The sequence below is a fragment of the Natrix helvetica genome, assembly GCF_964273705.1.
Source record: "Natrix helvetica genome assembly, chromosome: Z".
Taxonomy (NCBI): domain Eukaryota; kingdom Metazoa; phylum Chordata; class Lepidosauria; order Squamata; family Natricidae; genus Natrix; species Natrix helvetica.
Genome location: NC_138554.1, coordinates 140402403 through 140427957, shown reverse-complemented (window position 1 = coordinate 140427957; position 25555 = coordinate 140402403). Strand labels below are relative to the sequence as shown.

General features: G+C 45.2%; 1 protein-coding gene across 7 annotated transcripts in view; it reads left to right on the top strand.

The window, feature by feature from the left end:
- LOC309381542 (uncharacterized protein) overlaps positions 1-25555 on the top strand; it is a 137487-nt gene that overhangs the window by 23998 nt on the left and 87934 nt on the right. For all 7 annotated transcript variants that reach the window (XM_081932672.1, XM_081932673.1, XM_081932674.1 and 4 more), the window contains 3 exons: positions 2423-2473; positions 10657-10923; positions 14514-14582. In XM_081932672.1, the coding sequence (XP_081788798.1) occupies positions 10683-10923; positions 14514-14582 (310 nt within the window). In that variant the 5' untranslated portion in view covers positions 2423-2473; positions 10657-10682. The remainder of the gene's footprint in view (positions 1-2422; positions 2474-10656; positions 10924-14513; positions 14583-25555) is intronic.

Genomic DNA, 25555 nt, shown 5'->3' with positions numbered 1-25555 from the left:
ATTTTGGGGTCTATGTTGGTCAGAAGTCGAGGACTCCCTGCGTTCCACATGGCCTTGTGCCAGCATCTAGGCTTATCACAGCTATTAAGCCAAGCAAATGAAAAAGTTAATTTTTTCAGAGATCCAGTCTGTCAATTTCGGGCTCAGCCAGGTTGGATGGTGTGGATTAAGACGACCTCTCCCCCCACCCAAATTTTGTGTCTTAAAAATTAAAAATGAGAGAGAAAGAAAGAAAGAAAAGAAAAAGAAAGGAGAGAATGAGAGTGTGAGAGAGAGAAAGAAGCAAAGGGAGGGAGCGAGAGAAAGACGATTGAAGGAGAGAAAGAAAAAAGGGAGGGATGGAAAGAATGAAAGAAAAACAGTGAAGGAAAAATCAAGCAAGATTGACAGAAAGAGAAACAAAAGGGGAGGGATGGAATGAGGGAGAGAGAAAGAAAGAATGAGAAAGGGAGGGAGAGAAAATAAAATAAAGAAAAAGGAGGGAGACAGGAAAGAAAGTGAGTGAGAGAATGTAGTAGTGAGAGAAAGGAAAATGTGGGAAGGAGGGATTGAGAGAATGAGAGGGAGAGAGAGAGTAAGCAAAAAGGGAGGGAGAGATAAAGAAAGAGCGAGAGAGGGAAGAGGAAAAAGAAAGGGTGGGAGGTAATGGGAAAAAAAGAAAGGAAGAAGAGAAAGCTGGAGATAGAAAAAGAAAGGAGGGAGGGAGAGAAACAATGAAAGAGAAGGATAGAGAGAAATGAAAGAAAGGAAGGGTGGGGGGAGGCAGAAAAGGAAGGAAGGAAAGAAAAAAACGGAGAGAAGGAGAAAAAGAAAAAAGAGAAAAAAGAAAGAAAGAAAAAGGGGTGGGGGAGAAGAAATAAAGAACGAAAGAAAGAAGCCAAAAGAGAGAGAGAGGGAGTGGTAGAAGCTTTAGGCTTAAAACATGATAATTTTCTGGGACATTTTTCAGCCTTAAAGGATAATCTCAAATAAATCTCTAAAACGATAAAAGTCAACAAAACAGCTTAATGCTTATTTTTCTATGTATTTTTGATTCAGTGAGGGAGGGGACCGGTGACCCACAGGAATATACGGTGAAAAATACTTCAGCAAGTTTTTTCCCTCCCAAGTACAATATGAAAAACAAAACTCTCTTAAGGTGTAGTCCTCGATTTATGACCGTTTTTTTCATGATGGTTCAGTGACAGTGACATTGAGAGACTTATTGCCATCATAGCATCCCCACAGTTACGTGATCAGAATTCAGATGCTTGGCGACTGACTCATTATTTATGACAGTCATAGCGTGTGCCAGGGATTGTGTGGTCCCCTTTTGCGACCTTTTGATGAGCAAAGTCAATGGGGAAGTTGGGTTCATTAACAATCTTGTGACTCACTTAACAACGGCAGTGAGTTGCTTAACAACTGCGGCAAGAAAGGTTGTAAAAATGGGCAAAAGTCACTTTGCCTTGTTTAGCAACAGAAATGTTGGGCTCAGTTGTGGTCATAAGTCAAGGACTACCTATAAAATTAATAAATTTCTGCTCGTAAGGCCCCTTAGCAAGATAAATTGTGGCCTCCATTGTAGATGTAAGTCAAAGACTACTTATAAAAGAAATAAATTTTCTCCTCATAAGATTGCTTAGCTCGTTAAATTTTTTTCTCAATTTTCATCGTAAATTGAGGACTTCCTATGAAAACATTAAATTTTGTGCTCCTAAAAGCCTTCAGCGATTTAAATTTTGGCCTCAATTGTTGCCGTAACTCGAGGACAACCTAAAAAAGAAATGAATTTTCTCCTCCTAAGAAGCTTAGCATGATAAACTTTGGCCTCTATTGTTGTAAGTTGAGGATTAGTTATAAAAGAAATTATTTTTTGGCTTGTAAGACCCTTTAGCAAGTTAAATTTTGAGCTCAATTGCGGTCGTAAATCGAGGACTGCCTATAAAAGAAATGAATTTTTTCCTTGTAAGACCCCCTTAGCACATTAAACGTATGGCTCGATTGTTGTGGTAAGTCAAGGACTAGTTACAAAACAAAAAAAAATCTTCTCATAAGACCCTTTAGCAAGTTAAATTTTGGTCGTAAATCGAGGTAGTAAGTCGAGGATTACCTGAAAGTTTGGAAACATGGCGTTAAGGCTTCCGCGCCGTCCCCCTTGTTGTCCCATTCACCTCTTCGGTAAATGGAACACTACAAAGAGTATTAACTTAATCAAAGTTGATCCTGAACAATGTTTTAAGTAGCTTTGTCATTCGGATTATTCCCTTAATAACTCGTTGATCCTCTGAGCATGGGAAAAGCTGAATGGGACCCCACACAAAAAAATGAAAGACAATAACGATAAACGAAAATCTCGTACGGGTTAACGTGACAAAGCGATATTCAGAAGACGATCACACTTTTTCAATTTTCCTTTTCTTGTTTTTTTTTTTTTTTGCAGAGAAAGAGATCTGTGAACTTCAGAACTTGCAGAGAGATTTCTCGTCTTAAGGTAAGACTTACTAACCGTTGTAGAAACCACGTCGCGTGTTTCAGGATACGCCTGGACTCGGGGTCAACTTTTGTCCTTTTGTATGGAGATTATTCCGCTGCCTGCTGGAGACACACCACTTCCTCCTCCTCCTCCTTTTCCTCCTTCTTTTTCTCCTCTTCCTCCTTTCCCTTTCCTCTTCCTCCTTTCCTCCTTGTCATCTCCCTCCTTCTTTTTCTCCTCCTCCCCCCTTCTCCCTACTCCACTCCTCACTCCTTCCTCCTTCACCTCCTCCTCCTCTTCCTGCTCTCCCTTCTCCACTTCCTCTCCCTCCTCATCATCTTCCTCTCTGCATATCCTATTTTTACTGGCACTGATGGGCGTTTCTCTAATTGAGTCATGAAAAGTCTGCAAGAAAACCACCCATCTCAGACAGCACCAAGGACCCCAAAGTCCTTCCCTCTCCTCCTCTCCCCCTCCCCTTTCTCTTCCTCCTCCCTCTCTACCTATCCTATTTTTACTAGCACTGATGACATTCCCTTGTTGGGTCATAAAACGTCTGCAAGAAAACCACCCAGCTCAGACAATATCCAGGGACCCCACAATTCCACCCCAAACTATCCATTAGTTCTTTTCAGTTTTTCTTTTCATCCCCAGGAATGCAGAATGAAAGAGTTGGAAAGGGACCTTGGAGGTCTTCTAGTCCAACCCCCTGCTCGAGGAGGAGACCCTTATAGAAATACAGAGCTGGAAGGGACCTAGAGGTCTTCTAGTCCAACTCATTCCAAATGTATTCAGCCCAATTTGGGTTAAAACCCTCTCTTTTTTTAATTAAAAAAAAATTATAAACGTTTTTGAAAGCAAAGAATTTAGCCTTAAATGTTCATGTATGGTGATCCTTAACTGGCAGCTTAAAGCTGCAGCTTTGGCCTAAATCTCTGCCTTCTGCATTCAGTGGAGGAGCATGTAATCTCAGCTTAAAGCTTACACAGAGCAACAGAAAAAAATCTGAAAGAAGAATTTGATTTTGAGTTTATAATTTCTGGATGTGAATGTATTTGGGATTCCTGTCAAGGTTGCTAAATTGTGACTTTGTGGTTGTGGTCTTTTCTTCGTGGGAAAAATGTCCAAGGAAGTTTGGGGGAAATTAGCTCATTTTTGGAGGCCAAAGGGAGCTGATATAATTGGGACGTTGCCATATAATATGCGAGAATGTTCCTTTTAAGGCCTGCTGCTTCTCGGCTGGGAGGAAGCAATGGAAAAAAAAAGGGAAATTGCAAAGGGAGAATTGCTGCCTTTATCCTCCAACCTGATAGTTTCCAGATGTGCATTGGAAATGCATCTGGGCTGACCGGAAGCTCTGGAGACCGGCCATCTTGGCCCAGGCAGTTGTAGGAGTCTTGCACACCCCTCCATCTCTCCATCTGCCTGTTGGGAATTCGGTAGGGGAGTCCTCGATTTAACGACCGCAATTGAGACATGGATTTCCGTTGCTTAGCATGCAGGTCGCTAGATTTAAGCTTTAAGGCTTGTGGACTTCAATTCCCAGAATGCCTCCATTGGTGAAATTGGCTGTTGAATTCTGGGATTTGAAATCTGCAAATTTAAGACTTGTGGACTTCAACACCCAGAATTCTTTAGTTGTCCAAGATGGCTGAGGGATTCTGGGATTTGAAGTCGGAAATTTAAGCCAAGAAGCCCATAAGTCTTAAAAGTTGTCTTTAAGGACTTTTAAAAGTATGGAGACCCCTGGCTTAGCAAGATGGTTGCTAAGTGAGTCATATCTGATTTTTTTGTTTTTGTCCTGGTTCCTAGCGAATCCCTGCAGTCATTAAGTGAATCACCATGATGAAGCAAGTCAGGCATCTTCTGTAATCAAATGGCAATAAATGCATGCTGGTTTGCAAGCACCCAAATTTTGATCAGGCAGCAGTGATGGTCATAAGTGCGAGGACCAGACATAACTAGGGGAGACATGATAGCAATGTTTCAATATCTCAGGGGTTGCCACAAAGGAGAGGGAGTCAAGCTATTCTCCAAGGCACCCGAGGGTGGAACAAGAAGCAATGGGTGGAAACTAATCAAGGAGAGAAGCAACTTAGAACTGAGGAGAAACTTCCTGACAGTTAGAACAATTAATCAGTGGAACAGAAGTTGCCTCCAGAAGTTGTGAATGCCCCAACACTGGAAGTCTTTAAGAAGATGTTGGATAGCCATTTGTCTGAAACAGTATAGGGTTTCCTGCCTAGGCAGGGGGTTGGACTAGAAGACCTCCAAGGTCCCTTCCAAGTCTACTATTGTATTGTATTGTAAGTGTGATGATCTGTTATAAGTGTGGGTACGTGTCATAAGTATGAAGACCCATCATAAGTTTGATGACCAGTTATAAATGAGGACCTGTCATAAGTGCGAGGACTGATCAAAAGTGTGAGGACCGGTTGTGAGTGTGAAGACTAGTCATAAGTGCAAGGTAAAGTCATAATTATTCGGATCGGGTGTGAGTGCGAGGAGTAGTCATAAGTGTGAGGATCTGTCATAAGTGTGGGGACCTGTCATAAGTGCAAGGATCAGTCATAAATGTGAGGACAGTCATGTGTGAGGATCTATCATAAGTGCGGGCACCTGTCATAAGTTTGAGGACCAGTGATAAATGTGAGGATGTGTCATAAATGAGGGTACCGGTCATAAGTGCAAGGACCAGTCATAAATGTGAGGATGTGTCATAAATGTAAGGACCTATCATAGGTGCGGGCACCTGTGAAGACCAGCGATAAATGCCAGGAGCAGTCATAAGTGCGAGGACCGGCCATAAATCACCTTCCCCACTGCTGTTAGCCCTTCCAACAGTTGCTAAATGAACGGTTGTAAGTCGAGGACTGCTTGGGGTCATTGTTGGTGTTGTGGGTCGGCTTGTACAATCCCGGGAAATCAAACCAGGGTTCTGGAGAAGCAGCGGTGGCCCAAATTCTTCGCAAGCGTGTCTGGGGATTATGGGTCTTCTAGAACAACTGCGATTTTCCTGCCCTTTGGGTCTTGGGAGAGACTCACAAGCCTGTTGGACTTCAGCCTGTCATCTTGACCGTAAACCTAGGCTCCAACATTCGGAGTCATCCCTGCACTTTTGCAGCCCGCCAACCTAAGATTTAACTCATTGAAAATAACTTTGGATCAGTTGCCAGGAGATTGGGAGTTCTAGTTCCCAGTTTGGGAGTGAAAGCCAGCTGGCTAACATTGGGCCAGTCACCAGGAGAGTGGGAGTTCTAGTCCCACTTTACACATGAAAGCCCTCTGAGTGAGTTTGGCCCAACCAGCAGGTGGTGATGAGTTATAGTCCTGCCAAATGCATGGAAACTGGCTGGATGACTTTGACTAATCACCAGGAGTTTGGGAGTTCTAATCCCACCTTAGGCACGAAAGCTAGCTTGATGATTTAGAGGGCTTTAAATGCTCAGCAACAGAGTTCCATTGTTGTCGTAAGTTAAACAACAATTCCATACTTAGTGTACAGAGAGTCCTCCACTTACAACAGTTTATTTAGCAACCGAAGTTGCAACAGGATTGGAAAAAAAGTGATTAACAAACATTTATTCGCCTTTACGACCGTTGCAACATCTCGACGTTCGCGCTATCCAAATTCGCACGCTTGGCTGATGACTTGAGTTTACAACAATTGCAACACACACACACACACACACACACCGGTGTTCCTGCAATCCCCTTTTGTGACGTCTGTGGGAAAGTCAGATTTACTTAATGACCACATGACTCCCTGAACTAGTGAGAGTATTCACTTAACAGTCGGGGGCAAGAAAGTTCGTAAAATGGGCCCAAACTCTCTGAAAAGTCTCACCGCGCTGGGAATTAGTGTTCGTAACTCGAGGACTACTTATACGTAAAAAAATCCCCACTCGGTGAAGAATTCACCAACGTGGATCTGTTTCCTGACTCTTTATTCGCTGTTTGGAAGTAGGCTAAATTTAAAACCCAAATTTAAATTCATTCTGAGGCTGTTGTATGTTTATTCAAGCAGAAACTAGAATTAAAAACTCATTTTTCCCCACTGGGTAATTTGATATTATCATTATTTATTTTTTAATCATAGCCTGCCATCCAGCTTATAAAGTCACGGCATTTTTAATTGCTAGGAGGATATTTAGAATTATTTCTGCTAGCTGTAGGGAGCAATTACTCGGAAAAAGATCATATAATTAACAATTCGCTCGTCAGCTCAAATAACACTATATGTCCTCGACTTACGACCAGAACGTAGCCCAAAATCTATGTTGCTAAGTGAGACTTTTCAGGGAGTTCGGTCTCATTTTACGAACTTTCTTGTCCCTGGTTGTTCATATTTAACGGCAGTTGCGGGTTGGATGAAAATTTGGGCACTTGGCCACTTGACTCGTATTTACAACGGTCGTGAGATCCCTTTGATGAACTTCTTTTGAGCAAAGTCAGTGGGGAAGCCGGATTCGCTTAACAACTGTGTGGCTGACTTAATGACTGGAGGGATTCACTTACCAGCTGTGGCGAGAGTGGTGGTCGAAAGGGGCAGAACTCAATGTGTGTCGCTTAGCAACAGAAACGGTCGTAAGCCGAGGACTACCTGTATTTCAGTGGCGACCTTGGGAACAAGGTATGAATTAACATGCTAGTTTGGTCTTCTTGGACAACCATTTGTCTGGAATGGTATGGGGCTCTTTGCTTGAGCAGGGGGTTGGACTAGATGACCTCCAAGGTCCCTTCCAACTCTGTTATTTGTAAAGGTCTCCTGTTTGAGCAGGGGGTGGACTGGAAGACCTCCAAGATCCCTTCCATCTCTCTGATTCTCTGATTCCATTAGGGTCTCCTGCTTGACTTGGGGGTTGGACTAAATGACCTTTGGGGTTACTTCCCGCTCTGTGATTTGGTTGTTAAGTGAATCGGGTTTCCCCATTGACTTTGCTGGTTAGAAGGTTGCAAAAGGGGATGGCATGACCCCCCTGGGACACAGCGGCCGTCATAACTATGAGTCAGTTGGCAAGCCTACCCATTTTAATCGCATGACCGCGGAGATGCTGGCCGCGGTCATTAAGTGTGAAAAACAGTCCTTTTTCCAAAGCCATGGTTGCTTTGAATGGTCACTAAATGAACTGTCATAAGTCGAGGACTATCTGTATTTCATGCCAAGCCGACACGGAAAAACCTTGCCTTTTTTTCCAGCAACGATTCGGCCATTTAGGCACCCAGGAAAGGAGATTATTTTGGGAGCCTTAATAAAAACTTGAATCGGAAGCGGGAAAACATCTGGGGGAAAAAAGGAAATAAGTCCAATTTCCTCCCCCCCCACCTCCCCCGAAAGGAACAATGGAGCTTGCAAACACATTTGTGGTTTAAACGTGGCTCCCCACAGGCTGAATTGCAGCTGTTGAAAAATGAAAAAAAAAACACATATTTTTTTTAACAGCAATCATGTTCAGATTTTGGCTGATGGGAAACTTGCCCTGGGGGTTCCCCCCCACCTCTGTATTTTGCCCGGCAAGCTTTTGCTAATTTCCTCTTTTTTCTTCTTTTCTTGTTCATTTTTGTCAAAGTTAACCCTGCTTTGAAATGTTTAAAAAGTAGAATCCATTATCTAGCTATATCTGTCTGTCTGTATCTCTCTCTCTCTCTCCCTCTCTCCCTCTCAATCATATCCGTCTGTCTCTCTGTCTATCTTCTATTTAGTATTGCTTTGTATCCATCCATCCATCCAACCATCCATCCATCCATCCATCATCTCTGTTATCTATCTATCTATCCCATCTATCTATCCCATCTATCTATCCCATCTATCCCATCTATCTGTCTGTCTGTCTGTCTGTCTGTCTGTCTGTCTGTCTGTCTGTCTGTCTGTCTGTCTGTCTGTCTGTCTGTCTATCTATCTATCTATCTATCTATCTATCTATCTATCTATCTATCTATCTATCTATCTTCTTCTATCATCTATCTACCTAACTTCTATCTATCTATCTATCTATCTATCTATCTATCTATCTATCTATCATCTATCTATCTATCTATCTATCTATCTATCTATCTATCTATCTATCTATCATGTCTGTCTGTCTGTCTGTCTGTGCCTCCCTCCCTCCCTCCCTCCCTCCCTATCTATCATCTATCTATCTATCTATCTATCTATCTATCTATCTATCTATCTATCTATCTATCTATCATCTATCTATCTTATCTATCCTGTCTGTCTATCTATCCTGTGTGTGTGTGTGTGTGTGTGTGTGTCTGCCTGCGTGCCTGCCTGCCTGCCTGCCTGCCTGCCTGCCTGCCTGCCTGCCTGCCTGCCTGCCTGCCTACCTACCTACCTCCCTACCTACCTACCTACCTACCTACCTACCTACCTACCTACCTACCTACCTACCTATCTATCTATCTATCTATCTATCTATCTATCTATCTCTTCTATTTAATATATGTCTGTGTCAATCATCTATCCAATCATCATTATTCTCTCCTCTCCTATTCTATATTTGTATCAGTCATTTATATGTCTGCCTGACTATCTTCATCCATCCGTCTGTCTCTGTATAATCAGATTATATTTGTCTGTCTGTCTGTCTGAGAGGTCCTTGGTGTTCTACAAATTCGGTTCTTTTCTTGCAGACATTTCAGGACCCAAAGAGTTGGCATGGTTAGTGGGGGTGGGGGGGGAGGAGATGTTGGAGGAAGGGTAGATGATGGAAAGTAGACAAGAGTTTTTGACATTTGACCAACCACCTTTCATGCTGGTACAAGGAGATCTTTGCTCCCTTGGCTGCGAGGATCTCTGGAGTAGCCAGAGTTCTGCTGCTTTTCCCAGCTTCCTGGGCGTTGGGACATTACTTGCTTCTTCCTTCGGGAGTCCAGAAGGCCTCTGGGACTTCGTCTCCTTGGTTTTCTCCTTTCGTGCCTGTTGTTTATGTGTGATTCTTCCCTTCGGTGTTTTCTCCTCCTGCTTCTTGAAGAGCGTACGTCTCGAGGTCTTTCCTCTGATAAGAATATTTGCGGTTCAGGGTTCAACTGTGGGGTCCTTGGTGCTCTCGGAGATGGGTGGATTTCTTGCAGACGTTTTAAGACCCAACTCGGGAACATGATCATTGCCAGAATGGAGGGGGTTTGTGGAATTGAGGAGAAAGAGGAGGAGGAGGAGGAGGAAGGATTGCGGGGTCTCTGGTGCTCTCTGAGCTGGATGGTCTTACAAATGTTTCATGACCCAACTGGGCAACATCATCAGTGCTAGAAGGAAGGGGGGGGGTTCTGGAGAGGAGGAGGAGGACAACAAAGAAGAAGAGAAGGACTGTGGGGGTGGGGGTGGTCCCTGATGCTCTCTGAGCTGGGTGGTTTTCTTACATACATTTCATGACCCAACTAGGGAACATCATCAATGCTAGAAGAAAGGTGGTGTGGGGAAGAGGAGGACTATGGGGTCCTTGGTGCTCTCTGATCTGGGTGGGTTTTTGCAGATGTTTCATGACCCAAATAGGGTACATCATCAGTGCTACAAGAAAGGTGGTGTGGAGAGGAGGAGGAGGAGGAGGAGGAGGAGGAAGATAGTGGCGTCCTTGGTGTTCTCTGAGCTTGGCGGCTTTCTTGCAGACTTTTCATGACCCGTATTTTTTAGGACAGGGTGTTTCACTTTTTCGAGTGCCTTTGTGGTCGCCAAACTAATGGTTGCAAGTCGAGGACAATTTTAATACTCTCTGAAACCGAATTTGGAGATCCCTGTAGGGGAAGGAATGACAGAACTCGTGGTGAGAGTTGAAACAGGCACCAACCTAGAATCCTTACATAGTCACAAGTGAACTAAGTCCAACTCTCCTTGTGCCCTGGGGAGCCTTAGTTAGTTGAAAGATTCCTGTGTGTAGGCTTTGAGTAATAAATCGCTTTACTTGAAAGATTCCTGCACACAGAATTTTAGCAATGAATTAGCAATAAATTTTGCAATAGGTTTTAGCAATAAGTTTAGTTGAAATATTCCTATGAACAGACTTTCAGCAATAAATCAGTTTAATTGAAACTTCAAGTGTGCACCTAATTTTTCGCACCTGATCCCCTACTTTTCCTCTCTCTGCCTGCCGTTTGCATCTTTGATTCTTAATCGCCTGTGTATTTTAAACACGGATTTGAGATGCTGATTGGTTTGTTGATCTTCTTCTCGTCCTTCCTTTCCTCCTCTTCCTCCTTTCTTCCAGAGTTTGATCGGAAAGGGCGTGGCGGTATGGCGGAAATGGAACAGAACCTCAGCCTGGCCGACGCACTGACCGAGCCCCCTCCCCAAATCGAGGAAGAGGTGAAGCGTGACTTCATGGCCACCCTAGAAGCCGAGAAGTTTGACGACGTGATCGGGGAAAAAGTGGGCAAGACAGATTATGTTCCTCTGCTCGACGACGAAGACGACCCGAAGGCAGGGAACCAGGAGGCGAAAGCTAAACCACAGGTTGAACATGTTCCTCGGGAGCGTAAGTGTCTGGACATGCGCGAGCATCGGGTAGGGAGTCAGGCGGGACAGAGGGAACAGGGTCAATGGAACGAGAAGCTGGATTGTGTCACACGACCACAATTTGAGTCCCAACACTTCCGTGGTTAAGCACGGCACTCGTTCTGGGAGCTTTGGCCTGTTTTATGTTAGCGTTGTTAAGTGAGCCAGGTGGTCGTTAAGCAAATCTAGTTTGCCACCTGTTGATTTTGTTTGTTGGAAGATTGTGAAAAGGTATGGCGTGAGCCACTGTCATAAATCCATGCCAACTGCTTCAAATTTTGATCACTCGACCACAAAGATACGGCAATAGTCGTAAGTCCGAGAATTGGCCGCAAGTCACTTTTTTTTCCCAGCAATGTTGTAAGTTCAAACAGTCGGTGAAGAAACAGTCTGAATCGTTCTCCTCCAGACCATCGCGGTCTTATCTGATTTGCTTGTTTCTTTACACGCAGGCATCCCGCCGTTGGCAAATTGCCGGCTTTGGCAAACTCATTGCTTTGAAATCCTTTTGAAATCCTAGAATCTTCCCTGTTCATTTTTTATGCATCCCTTCCTTCTCTTCCTCCAGGCATTCTCCAATCAAGAGAGAAAAAAAATATAAATTAAATTTATTTCCACGGGTGCCATGATCCTGCGGGCTCCATTTCCTCCTGGCTTTGCCTTTCTAATAAGCTTTAATCGCATCGTAATTTAGCCAAGAAACGGTTGAGCGGATATATTTAGTGCTGCTACTCCGACGCTGTAGGAATTTTAAGAGAGGATAATTTTTTGGCTCGCTTTTCCTCAGCGAATGTGGCTTTTTATTTGATGTTTTTTCCTTTTTATAATATCTCGGCGTCAAATGTGAAAGCGCAAAAAGGAGAAGACGATTTTAAAAACGGGCAATTTGTAACCTTTCGTTTTCATTGACGTAGCGACGGTACAGATCATCCTCAAATTATGAACATAATGGAACATAATGAAATTTCCGTGGCTAAGCAAGACGGTCGATAAGTGAGTTGGGAGCCCTCCCACGATCTTTGTTGCCTGCCGTTGTTAAGTGAATTGCTGCAGTGGCTCAGTTAGGAGCAGGGTTGTTAAGTAAATCTATCTTCCATCTTGACGGGTGACCCTGTGTCACTGTGACCGTCATACTAAGGAGCGCAAGGAGCCCACAGTCCTCCCCCTTCTCTACTCCACAAACCCCACTCCTCCCCATCACTGATGACGTTACCTAGTTGGGTCCCGAAATGTCTGCAAGAAGATCAAGTCTGTTTTTATCATTTTGTTGGTGTCTGGGTTTGTCCTGCTGCAGGGAAGCTACCCAAAAAGTGTGTCTCCTTACACACGTGCCGTTGCGTAACCTGTTCCAATAAAACAGGACAAACACATCTCCTGTTGTCATGCGGACAATCTCCTTTGCCAAAGTCCGAGAGTGTTCAAGAGTCTTGGATGGGATTGACGGATATTTCCCATGCGCCCCTAACATGTTGGATTTTTATTTCACACACACAGACACACACAGACACAGACACACACCCTGCAAAGAGGATTGAACCGAGTTCGGCCAGCTGCCTTCGCGGTGCGACTTGCGGCATCTCGGTTTGATAGGTTTGTCCTAATCCTCTTAGTTTCTCCGTTACATAATCCGGAGGGATTTCTGGGGGGGGGGGCTGAGTAGGCTGAACTTTGCATGGCTGCCTTCCCGCCACCCGGGGTGCATCGGAGATTAGGAGCCCGGCATCTGTCAGCAGACGCAGATGACTTAAATCCCGTGTTGGAACAGTGATGACGCTGTGTGTAGAAGAGGAATGAATGCAGTTAGAAGCGGAGTTACTGGTTTCCAGCAAATTGGTTCCAACGGGGGAAGCACTGATGCTGTTCTCTATTTGGGTCATGAGACGTCTGTAAGAAAAGAACCCAGATCAGAGAGCATCAGAATCCCTTATTGTTCTCCCCATCTTCCTTCCCCTCCCTCCCTCCTTCCCTCCCTCCCTCTCCTCTCCTCCCTCCTTCCCTCACCCCTCCTCCTCTTATTTCCTCCTCTTTCTCCACCTCGTCCTCCTCCCTCTCGCCTTCTCTTCTTTTCCTCCTCTTTCTTTCTCCACCTCCTCCATTCCTTTCTCCCTCTTCTCTTCCTCCTCCTCCCTCCCGCCATCCACTCTCTCCCTCTCCTCCTCCTCTTCCCTCTCTTCCTCCTCTTCCCTCCTTCTGGCCCTGATGATGTTCCCTAGTTGGGTCATGAAGCGTCTGTAAGAAGCACCCAGATCAGGAGCACCAAGGATCCCACAGTCTTCCTCATCGTCCTCCCCCTCTTTCTTCCCTCCCTCCCTCTCCTCCTGTTCTCCTCCTCCTCTTTCTCCTCCTCGTCCTCTTCCCTCTCTCCTTCTTTCTCCTCCTCGTCCTCTTCCCTCTCTCCTTCTTTCTCCTCCTCGTCCCTTTCTCTTTTCCTCTTTCTCACCCTCCTCCCTTCTTCCTCTTCTCTTCCTCCTCCTCCCTTCTGCTGCCCCTCCATCTTCCTCCTCCTCTCCTTCCTCCCTCCTTTTGGCACTGATGATGTTCCCTAGTTGGGTCATGAAATGTCTGCAAGAAAACCACCCAGCTCAGAGAGCACTAAAGGACCCTACAACCATGATTATTTATACATAATAGAGATATATACATATACATTCTCCTGCTAACTCCCAGCATCTCTAGGCAAGGCACAAATGCAAAAAGTAAAAAAAAAATGTTTAAACAAAAACCAACATTAAACCAAGATGGCAAAGAGAAGTAACCCAGATAGCAACGAAGAAGGAAAATCAGATGCTTTAAGTACTTTACATCACAAAACTCTTGAATTTGGAGCCTCCTCCTCCTCCTCCTCTGCAGATCTTTCTCTGCAGTTGACTTATGGCAGGGGTGTCCAAACTTGGCAACTTTAAGGCTTTGGGACTTCACTCCCAGAATTCCCCAGCCATTCCCCAGCAGAGCTGGCTGGGGAATTCTGGGAGTTGAAGTCCACAAGTCTTAAAGTTGCCAAGTTTGGACACCCCTGACTTATGGGAAGTATTACCATCATCGTATCTCTTAACAACGATTCGTTTAGCGACCGTTCACATTTTGCAACCCCACTTTAAAAAGCCACCGATGACCCTTTTTTCACACTTACGACTGTGGCAGCGTCCCCATGGTCAAAATTCGGACACTGGGCAACGGATTCGTATTTATGACGGTGGCAGCGTCCCCTAGGAAGCCAGGTCCCCTCAACAACGTTGTCATTAACTCGACCACTGCCCTGATTTGCTTAACCACGTAGAGCTCACTTAACAACCGTCTCAATTAGCAATGGCAAGTTGGGGGGGGCTCCATTATGGTCGTAAGTCGAGGACCAGATGGAAAGATGGGTCCTAAATCTCCATCAGAAGGAGATTTAGAAAGACTTGGAGATGTAGATTTGGACAGATGATTGATGGCAACATCTGCAGGAGAAACATGGGTGTTGAGCAGGAGATCTGGCCTTCAGCTGGTCAAAGAAGGTCTTTGGGGCAGAAAATTGGGGTCCCCCAGATCCTGAGTGCCCTCCAACCGATGTAGACATCTCTCTTCTAGGCCCCACTGCAACTGGACCAGCCGCCGTGGTTGAGAATGGGGATCATGGACTGGAAGGGGCCTCGCAAGGTAAGACATTGCTGGTTTGACGTGCTCCATACACTCCAGAGCTGCTTCTTCATTTGCATGTTGCTGCTGACACGTGTGTGATGTGTTGTATGTGTGAAGGTAGACTCCCTGGCAAGCACGAAGTTTCCGTTTTTCCTCTGGTCCCTCGTCTGCCGGCCTCAGTTATTTAGATTTTTTTGATGGCTTGGGTCTTTGATGGGAACTCACGTTGGACGTCCTTCTAGATGGTTGGCTCTTTGTGGGGTCAATGTTGTCAATTTTGGACGTTGTGTGACCATGTTGTGAGGTTTAGTCCAGGAGAGTTTTGACAAGGTGTGTGGACTTTGATTCCCAGAATTCTCTAACAGTTGTAGACTTCGAGGCTGGGAATTCCTCAGGATTGTCTGCTTTGATGAAGAAGTCAGAAAGGCAAGGATTCTGGACTGGAGTTTCTCAACATTGGTCCCTTTAAGGGGCGTGGACTTCAATTCCCAGCATACAGTATGGTGCATTCTGGGAGTTGAAGTCCACTCAGTGTCCGCTAGGGAATTCTGGGAGTTGAAGTCCACTCCATTTTGGGAATTCTGGGATTTGAAGTCCACTCAGTCCATCCAGGTCACGGTTGTTTGTAATGTGCTATTTTTCAAGAGGCAACTGGATCTTCTGTTTTTTTCTTTGAAGACGTTTCGCTTTTCATCCAAGAAGCTTTGTCAGTTCTGACTGAATGGTCAGGAATGGATCAGTCAGAGTGGAAGAAGCTTCTTGGATGAGAAGTGAAACGTCTTCAAAGAAAAAAACAGAAACTCCAGTTGCCTCTTGAAAAAAAAGCACCTTTGGGATAAAAATTCAATATTTTTCGGAGGCTTTCCGTGATCACTTTCTGCGACACCGCGCTTTCCCCCACCCCCACTCAATCCTCCGTAGTGAAAGCCGGTTTCTAGCTGACCCATTTATGGACAGCTTATTTAAAAATAGCGACGGCTTATGCTCTTCCTTCCGTTTTGGGAAGGATTTTCTTCTTAAGGACCGATTTTATGCCGAGAATTAGCAAATGCTGCTCTCTCTTGTAAGGCGACGAGAGATTTTTACCTCATGGACCATAAACCAGCTTTCAGAGAAAGCTGCTCCTGGCAGGATCGCCAGAAAAACCCTGCTTTTTCGATGCTTAAAGCAAGTCCTCGACTTACGACGGCGGTTGAGCCTACAATTTGTGTTGTTCAGCGAAACGGTGGTTAAGTGAGAGGGAAGATACACCTTAGTACAGACAGTCTTTGAGTTATGACCACAATGGAGCCCCAAATTTATGTCACTAAGCGAAACGTTTGTTAAGCCATTTTACAAATTTTCTTGCCGTAGTTCTTAAGTGAATCGCTGCATTTGTGAAGTCAGTCACGCAGTTGTTAAGTGAATCCGGCTTCCCCGTGGACTTGTCAGAAGGTCGCAAAAGGGGATCACGTAACTACAGGTCACTGCGGGCGTCTTAAATACGAGCCGATAGCCAACATTTTGAGGACATGACCATGGGGATGCTGCAATGGTCGTTAAGTGAGAAAAAGGGTCATAGGTCGCTTTTTGCAGTGCTCCTGTAACTTTGAACGGTCACTAAATGAAATGTTGTAAATCAAGGACTTCCTGTATTTCCGGTGCAGAGGGTTTGAGAGGTTAGGTGTCCATGGGCACTCACAATTCGTAATTAGAGAAATATAGAGTTGGAAGAGACCATCTAGCCCATCCTGCTGCTCAAGCAGGAGACCCTCACAGAATCAGAAAGACAGACTTGGAAGGGACCTTGGAGGCCATCTAGTCCAACCCTCTGCTTGATCAGGGGGTCTTTAGAGAAATGCAGAGTTGGAAAGGACCTTGGAGGCCAGCTAGTCCAACCCCCTGCTCGAGCAGGAGACCCCTAGGGAAAGTTGGAAGGCACCTTGGAGGTCTTCTAATCCAGTCCTTTGCTGATGGTTTCCCCTTGAAGAACGTAGTTTTGAGATGGGGATTTTTAGCAAGTCATCTTCCTGAAGGACCGAAGCTAAGGACCGAGTTGGTGAAAATGAAGGTTTCATTTAGTCTTCTACCATCTATGGATGTGTTCTTAGATGTATTTTTCTATGCCAACCTTCCTCCAGCTGGTAGCCACCAAACACTGTGGACTTCAAGCCTTAGCAACCGGGCAAAGAAGCAGATTGTGGTTCTTCTAGCCAGCATTGTGAGTTGTGGCATCTACTGTTTAGGATTTGGGCTTCATGCCCCCCCCCCCTGTTCTTGGATCTACTGGTCTGACAACAAGCTCCTGTTTTGAGTAGGGATCATCCTTGTTTCCTCAAACAGCGTATTGTTGTCTCCTTCAACGTTTTGAGGACTTTATCCTGGTCTTGAGCTTATATTTTTCCACGAACGATTTCTGACGAGGCACCATTTTGTGAGTTGGAGTAAGGGAATGGCTAAGCCTGGCTAAGCCTGGGAGGTTTTTGTGTGTGGTGGCCATGGGCACCAAGAGAGGGGAGATACGTTTGGTGGACATGGGACGTGGTGGGGCAGATGATCTCCAAGGCCCCAAGAATGGTAGAGAGACAAAGGATGAGACTCAAAGAGGAGGTGTTTCTGAGAAGCAGAAGTGGTCCAGTTGCAGCAGAACATCTGGAGAACATGGTTTAGTTGAGAAATAGATTGTCCTAATGCACTTCAACTGATTGAAGGAAGATGGGACGGACTTCCATGTATCTTTCAAGAGGACCCAGTTCCTTATTCTTTGGCTCCTTTCCACCAAGACCGGCAACATAGGGACATCCAATTCTACTGAGGTCATCACCCAACTCATCATCGTCGTCTTCTTTTAACGACCCCATAATCCCTTGCAGGGTTGGAGTCTGGGCAACCGAATAGAGCTAGCAGTGTTTTAATGGCTAGATGCCCTTCCTGTCGCCAGTACGGAGTTTTGTTCAGCAGATATATTCTCCGTTTGCCCAGAGGGAGAAATACCTACCTAGGATCAAACTCACAGCCTCCTGGTTGTGAGGCGAGAGCTCCACCTCTAGGCCACCACGCCACTCTGAGGTCACCTCCCCCCCCCCCCCCAGTGATGAAGAAAAAGGGATACCTGGCCCAACTTGGGTCATTTCCTAGTTTATTGATCTTCCCAAATTCAAGCCAACTGGGTTCAAGGCAGAGCGACAACATTGTGGTTGTGTTTTTTTTCCCTTCGTGTGTTAGAAAAATACAGACTGAGGGTTGCAACTAAGCTTAGAGAGAGATGCTTGCCGCCAAAGTGGTCCGTAGCAAAAAATTCCCGTCTCGTTCTTCTAGAAGATACGGAAGGGAGAAAATGGGTTTCTGCAAAATCCAGCTCAGTTCTTGGGAAGAAACAGCATGGCGGCTCAAGTGGTTGGAATGCCAGATTTGGAAGTCCATGTTCGAGACCCGAGATCTGCCATTCGGCAGGGTTGAGTTCCCATCCTTAGCTCAAGCTCACCCTTTCAATCCTGAAACGCTGAAGTGCTAAAAATAATGAAGGTTCTTTGGAGGGTAAAAAACGGGGAAAGTTTGAAGACTTCTTGGCTGGTCCTCCCCAGGACATTCTAGAAAATTGATGGCAGGGTTGAGTTCCCATCCTTGGCTCCATCATCTCCTGCAGGGGAAAAAGAAGGAGCCCCCAGCTAACCCCTCCAACCCTGAAACTCCTGGGGGCTTCTAGCATGGGTGCAAAACAAAATGAAAATTAGGGTACTTTGGAGATGACAAAATTTGGAGGGGGCAGAGTTTGAAGGTCGCTCTTCCCCTTTCAGGACATTCTGGAGCATTGATAGTTGAGGAAGGATCTATCTTCTCAATTGCCTTCTGGGTCCCAGAGTTTGTGATGTGTGTTTCGTGATTGTCTTTGTGTGTATTGTCGGGAGGTTGGCCTGGGCCATTGCTGCTGCTTTGGGGTTGTCTGGCGGGAACATCTGGGAAGCTTTTCCTGGGGTTTGACAAGATCTGCTTGCTTCGAACCGACAAGGTCCTATAAGAGTTTGAACCCCAGCGTCATAGATTCCTGGTTCATGGATCTGGTGGACAGAGCTCCAGTGATCTTCCAATCATTGAGTTGTTCAAAGTGCTGTTGTCAAACTCACAACTCTGTTCACTATCTTTGCACTTTGGGAGGGTAAAGGGTGAGATCAGGTGAGCCACCATCAACCAGGAGTCTTCTTGGAACACACGTGGTGGAAGCCACTCACAAAATCTAATAACACTTGTGAGTTGGAAAATAGGCTATTGTACTTTCCATCCTAGACTAATGTTACTCCTTTCAATGTCCGTATTAATTCAGTAAACACAATTGTTAAAATCCAAGGATATATTCAGAGCTTTGTTTCCATCCCTCCCTTTCATTCAAAAGTATTGGAAATTGACTACAGAAATCCCAGCTTGTTGAAAATTGACTAGACTTATCCCAGCTGGGTTGTTGGGAATTCTCTACCCGAATCAAAGCATACTGGGAATTGAGTACATTAATGTTAATCCCGGTCAATTTGATGAAAATTGACTACACAGATCCCAGTCAGTTGGGAATTGACTAGGCTAATCCCAGCCAATTTGTTGGAAATTGACTACACTAATCCCAGCTAATTTGTTGGGAATTGACTAGACTAATCCCATCAAGTTTATTGGAAATTGACAAAAACTAATCCAAGTCATTGTTGGGAATTGACTACAATAATCACAGCATGTTGAAAATTGACTTTATTAATCCCAGCCAATTTGTTGGGAATTGACTAGACTAATCCCAGTCAGTTTAACAAAACAGATGAGCCAAAGTATAAGATTAACCCCTACCCCATCTTCTCCAGGTGGGGGAAGGTGGCTCATATCTGACTGCTTCACCCAAGTGGTCCCGGGCAAAGGCAGACCCCTCTCCACGTTCTGCACATTTCCTGCAATTGACTCACCATTTCCCTTTTGGGCAATGGCTGCTTTAGGGAAGCCCCTTTCTCTTTGTTACTCTCTTTTGCTGGGCTGGCGCTTGCTCGCGATTGTCCGTGCCGTTGCCTCCCATGTTTATGTTTACTAACGACTTAATGCTTTTATGTTTTCTTCCTGTTTCCTTCCCACTCTTCTTCCTCTCTTCTTCTCTTTCTCTCTTTCTTTCTCGCTTTCTTCCTATAGAAATCTAGACTTCCCCTCCTCCTCAGGGGGAGCTGCTCTCCACGGGAGACCACGCGTGCTTTGCTTCCCATCACTGCACTTAAAAGCCACCTGTCCTCTGACTTTTAAAGAGCTCTTCCTTTACCTGCCTGGACGTTGTGGGGTATGAAGAACGGTAGATCTGCGGTGGGCCACCTCCTCCTCCTTCATCCTAGTCTTCCCCCTCCTCCTCCCTCCATGCTCCTCCTCTTCCTTCTTTCCTTCCTGTCTTCCTCCTCTTTCTCTTCCCTCCTTCCACCTCTCTCATTTCTCCTCCTCCTCCTCCACATTTCTCATCTATGCTCCTCCTCTTCTTCTCCTTTTCTTCTCCTCTTCCTCCTCTGCCTCTTCTCTCCTTTCTCCTCTCATTTCTACTCCCCTCTTCCTCCTCCTTCCCACTCTCCCTCCTCCTCCTCTTGCCTTCCTTCCCTCTATCTCCTTCTTTCCTTCCTTCCCTTCTCTAGCTCTCTCCTCCTACTCTCCTTCCTTCTATCTCCTTCTTCCCTCCCTCCTTCCCTCCCTTTCTATCTCCTTTCTCCCTCCCTCCTTCTCTATTTCCTTCCCTCCCTTCCTTTCTATTTCCTTCCTCTACCTCCTTCCCCCTTGCTCCTTGTTCCTCCCTTCCTCCTTTTTTCCTTCCTTTCCTCCCTGTTCCTTTTTCTCCCTCCCTCCCGCCGCAGTGCTTGTCGAGACTTTCTTTCGCCTGACCGACAATTCCACCTGCCGGGTAGCCGAGCTGCACCTTTGCTTTTCTGGTTTCCCCCCTTTGTCTGACCCCCTTTTAAATTTCCTCCACCCCCTTTCAGTTCTCTCTCTTCCAAGACCACCTCTCTTTTCTCCCTTGGCTCGTCTCCTCCCCACCCCGCGTCCCCAAACTCGCGGGGCCCCGGTTGTTGGAAGAGCCCTTGTCCAGTCTTGCCTCATATCCTCTCTGGTTTTCTCACGTTCAGGAGATGGATTTTAGGGTCCCCCTTTTTAAGCGTGAAGGGAGTCTGAGCAACCTTAGATTTCCCTCAGGTAGATTTTGAAGAAGCAGACCGTCCAAAGAAAGCTTCCCAGGGGAAGCAATCCTCCTCCTGTTTTTAGCCAATCCTTCCCCGGTCACCTTGGACCCAGATGTCCTCTCTGCGTCAAAGCCAAAGCCTTCATGCAATTTTAATGTGGTTTCAAAGTCCTTCCTCGTTCCGGGATGACTGTGCTCCCATTTTTTATGTTGTTGCAAATTCTTCTTTGTGGTTTGTCACAAACAAATCAAGCCGGGGTGCGACAGATTGGATGGGCTTGAGCAAGGAAGGGAAGCCGACAATCCAATCTGTCGGAGTTGCTTCCCAAAATGACGATCTGACAGGAACTTTGATCCCCGAGGTTTTTAAGCTTGTCGTTTGCAATTTGTCTGGCTGTCCGCTCTCCACCCGGAAATAGCCCGAACAACCATCTCTTTCCGAGTCCTAAATTTGGAATTCTCGGCCTCTCCAGTTTTTTTTTTGCTGGCTTGTAACAAGGTAGTTTGAATCCCTGCATGTGGTTTGAGCCCCGTGACGAAGATTGGAGTTCACTCAAATCCAGAGCAGCTGAAGATGGGGAATGTGTCAGCATTTGCTCATGATGCTTGTGGGGTCAGTCGTTCCTTCCAATGACACACACATGCCCCCAAACACACACACACACACACACACACACACACACACACACACACACACACACACACACACGTTAGGATGAATTATGCAGGGAAAGGACCGACCTTTCTGCAGAGATGCATTTTCCATTAAGGTTCGCATTTCTCCCGGAGACAGACAGAGCTGGCGAGAGAGCGAACGTTGGGTGCTGCTGTTAAAAGGAACGGGGGGGGGGGGGGTTTGCCTTAATAATAATAATAATAATAAATTTTATTTGATTAGCCGCAACCCTCTCCCGAAGGACTCGGGGCGGTGTACAATCAAAAGGATAAAATACACATAGGACACACATACATACGAAAAAACAAGGACAATTACATTTGTGCATGAAGGAGAGTAGACTTGTAAGTGAAGGACAATAAACACAGCTAAAAACACAATTAAAACACAGTTTAAAATCCCCTTAAATAAAATTGCTAAATTAAAAACCCCTCAGGAGCGTAACGAAGTTATGGTTGAGCCAGGCCAGATATTTGAAAAAGGTGGGTCTTGAGCTTAACACGGAAGGAGCGGAGGTCTGTAGTGGTCCTAATATCCGGGGGGAGGTCATTCCACAGGGCTGGGCCCGCCACAGAGAAGGCTCTGCTCCTAGGCGCCGCCCCATGGCATTGTCTAGTGGACGGCACCTGGAGAAGTCCCTCTCTGTGCGAGCGAATAGGTCGTAGGGATGTGTGGGGCAGAATACGGTCCCGCAGGTAACTAGGTCCATCTTGGGTAAGACATCCATCTTGGGCGAAACGCAATTTAAATTTAGACCACATTTCCAGCAAAATGCAATTTTAAATTTAGAACCCCAACTCCCCCCTCCCCCCTTCCCCGAATCTAGCAAAAATTATCTAGCCAAAATTATCCTTCGGCTTTGGAAGGAGTTGGAGAAGTGCCTTCTGGTATCTTCTCCATCATGGGTGGTAGGACTTATGTGGAAAACCAGGCCCAGATGTTTCTGTGGTAGGACATTTGTAGACATCCAGACTTGGAAGCTTTTGAAGTAGGACATTGTTCGAGACAGCCACGCCACCTGAAGAGGGACTTTCCCTTCAGTCTTCCTTTTCAGTTGATAAGGCCATGGGAGGGAGTGCTCACGTCTTCTTGGGCGTCTTATTTTTAGTCTTCTCCTCTTTCATCGGGTACGGACGCTTAGATGGATGTAGACCAGGGGTGTTTTTATGTTCTGAGGTAATGAAGTACGAGGAGGCTGCTGAACGTTTAACCTTTTATTCATAACAGTAACTTAACAGAACAGAGCAACAAAAACCCCGGCTGACAGCTATTTATACGGATAGCTGTCAGTCGGGGGAACCAATGGGGTAACTGGAATTCTCCCGCCGAACGGAAGGGCCAATCAGGGAAGACCAGGACAGCGCCACCTGCTGGTGGACAGCCTCGGTACACAACAGGTGTCAAACTCAATTTCATGGAAGGCCAAGTCAAGGGCTGTGGTTTGTGGGTGTGGGGTGCCTGGGTGGGCGTGGCCAACTTGACACCACTCCCCAAATTGCTGGCATGTTTCCTCTTCTCATTGGGTAGACCAGGGCAGCCCTAGAGAGCTGGATCCCACCTGCATCACGGGCCTTGAGATTGACACTCCTGATGTAGACTTTGTAGAGGCCAGCTTCCCAGCTGCATTCAGAAGCATCTTGATGTTTGATTTTCACTTGAACGTTGAGGGTCCCCTGGATATGGTCTCCTTCCCAGGTTAAGACTCTGGGCCTCCTAATGGAGAAGCCCCAAGATGGCCCAACGTATCCTGCTCAGCAGCCTTCATCCCAACAAACACTGTTTGTTTGAACCGAAAAATCCCCCCCCTAGGGCCGAGGTGTCACCTTCATTTTTCTTCCTTGTTATTAATTTAAGGAATAATGAATGTGTTAGACCTGAGGGTTGAGAATCCATCAGTTCCTAGCTAGTTTCCCTTTGCCATGCTGTCCTCGAAGTTGGAAGTCCTATTATTTCTTCTACTTTCTTGCAAAATAAGACAGGTTCTCCTCAATTATCAGAGGCTAGCGTATCTCTTGAGGTTCTAGACACCACGTCAAATAATGAAGCTGTCTTCTTCAACCACTTGGAAGATGGGTGGACTTCCAGCTCCCAGAACCTCGGGAGTTGAAGTCCAGCCAAGGTTGAGGAACACAATAACAGAACGAATCTGATGGTGGACTCTTCCTGAGTCCATCTCTAGTGGGATGGGTGACGATCAAGTTGTAGATGAACTAATGGAACCTTTGGCTTCCGGAGGACCCCAAAACACCACCACTGCAAGCAAGCAAGCCATGGTCTTTGCAGGTGCTGGGTGGGTAGCTTGCTTAGTATGTGTTGGAGAAACATAAGGTCAAGAAGGCTCAGTAGTTGGATTCTGGATTCCCGTTCTGGATGAAGAGCCTTTCCACTGTTGGTTGGTTGCAGGCAACAGTTGAGGGTGTACCCAACTCAAAGAGGATATTAGATTAGTGAAGGAATGTTGGCTTCCGGGATGGATTGTTGACCAGCGAGAAGTTAGGAAGATAATGTGGCTTTCAAAAATACAGTTGGGCCCAAAATACATAAGCTAGGAATTGTAGGTGGGACTTCATACCAAATAAGACATGGGCAAGCGTCGTGCATGATATTGGTGAGACCTTCTCATGAGCTTCAGAATTGCTCCTCAATAAAGCTTCCTTGAAGCAGTTCTTCTTTGGAAGGCCAGGGTCTCTCCTTAGCTCTCTCCCTCCTGGAGCAGAAGACAATTGATCACCTTAATTGATCATCTCCACAAAATAATCTCTGACTCCAATTCTTCATGGACTCCTAAACCAGCAAAGATTTCAGATAAGGATTCTTACCCTCATCTAGGCTTCTTAAAAATCAGCAGTGGGTTTGTCCCTCCCACCCAACAGTTGGGAATCCCAGCATTCAGCTCCACCAACTCGGCCCCATCGTGGCTAACTAGGAATCCCGGCTAATTGTCCTTAGGGTGATGGTTTTTGAGTTGATTGTGTGAGACAAACCAATACATTTTCTTTTTCAATCTTTCCATCTCTTTGTCTCGTATTTCCACACACCCCTCCCCAATTTAACATTTGATTTTCCCTGCTTAATAGTTTGAGTTTCTCTTCTTTGTTTTTTTCATTCTTTTTAAGTTTGGGGGTGGAAAAATGCTTGGCTAAATTGAGTGTCTGAGCGCAAAAGGCTATAATTCTTGTCTTCCTTTTTGCAGGGGGGGGGAGTGGGGGAAAGTGTTCAAAAATTCTGTTTTTCTGCCATAAATTTTGAACTTGCCTTTTGCAAATGCTTTAACCCATGTATCGGAGCAGCCTTTTAAAATCACTGTGTCTTTATCCCAAAGGAATGTTTTTGAAACATGGCCCTTTAAAGAATGAGTGGACTTCAACTCCCAGAATTCCCCAGTCAGCCGTGCCTGGCTGGTTAAGGAATTCTGGGAGTTGAAGTCTGCCCATCCTAAAGGTGCCATGCTTGATATATTCAACTGCTTTATTCCGTCGTTGCAATAATTAATTGTAAAAAAAATAATCTCTTTTAACAATTGCCTCTGTTCACTCCTGCGCTTCTTTGTACGTCAGCCTGGTACTCGACTAACTGTGTTTTCTCCTTTTTGCTAAATAAACCACTAATAAAACCTGTCTGCTAACCTTGGGTGGAAAATGTTTTTATTAAACCACAATTTAACCAATATCTGCAAAGCTGAATAACCAGGTTTCTGTTGCAATCATTCATTTTTGGTTGATGATTTTTTTGGGGGGGCCTAAGAGCAATTTTTGATTACTGGCAGACAGAGACGTGGGTAAATTATTTTTTAAAAAAAACAATTTTTTTTTATTTTTGAACAAAGACAAACAAACATAAAAATAAAAAACCCATCTTCCATTACAAATTGTAGAAAGTGTGTCAGTTGGTTACAGTATTTCCATGCATCTCTTCCATAGTCACCACCTGCTTTTCATATCAAATCGCGTATTTTGAATTCACATATATTCATTTATATCACGATTATTATGTCTCAACCTTAATTTGACTATAATTGTCTTTATAATATATTCTAGATAAAGCTTTTAAACCTCCTCTCATATTCTCCATGTGTTGTTTATATAAAATTTCATATTATAAACTAATATATCTATATGTATTGTTATCATTATTAATCATTATTTAACCACAGCTATT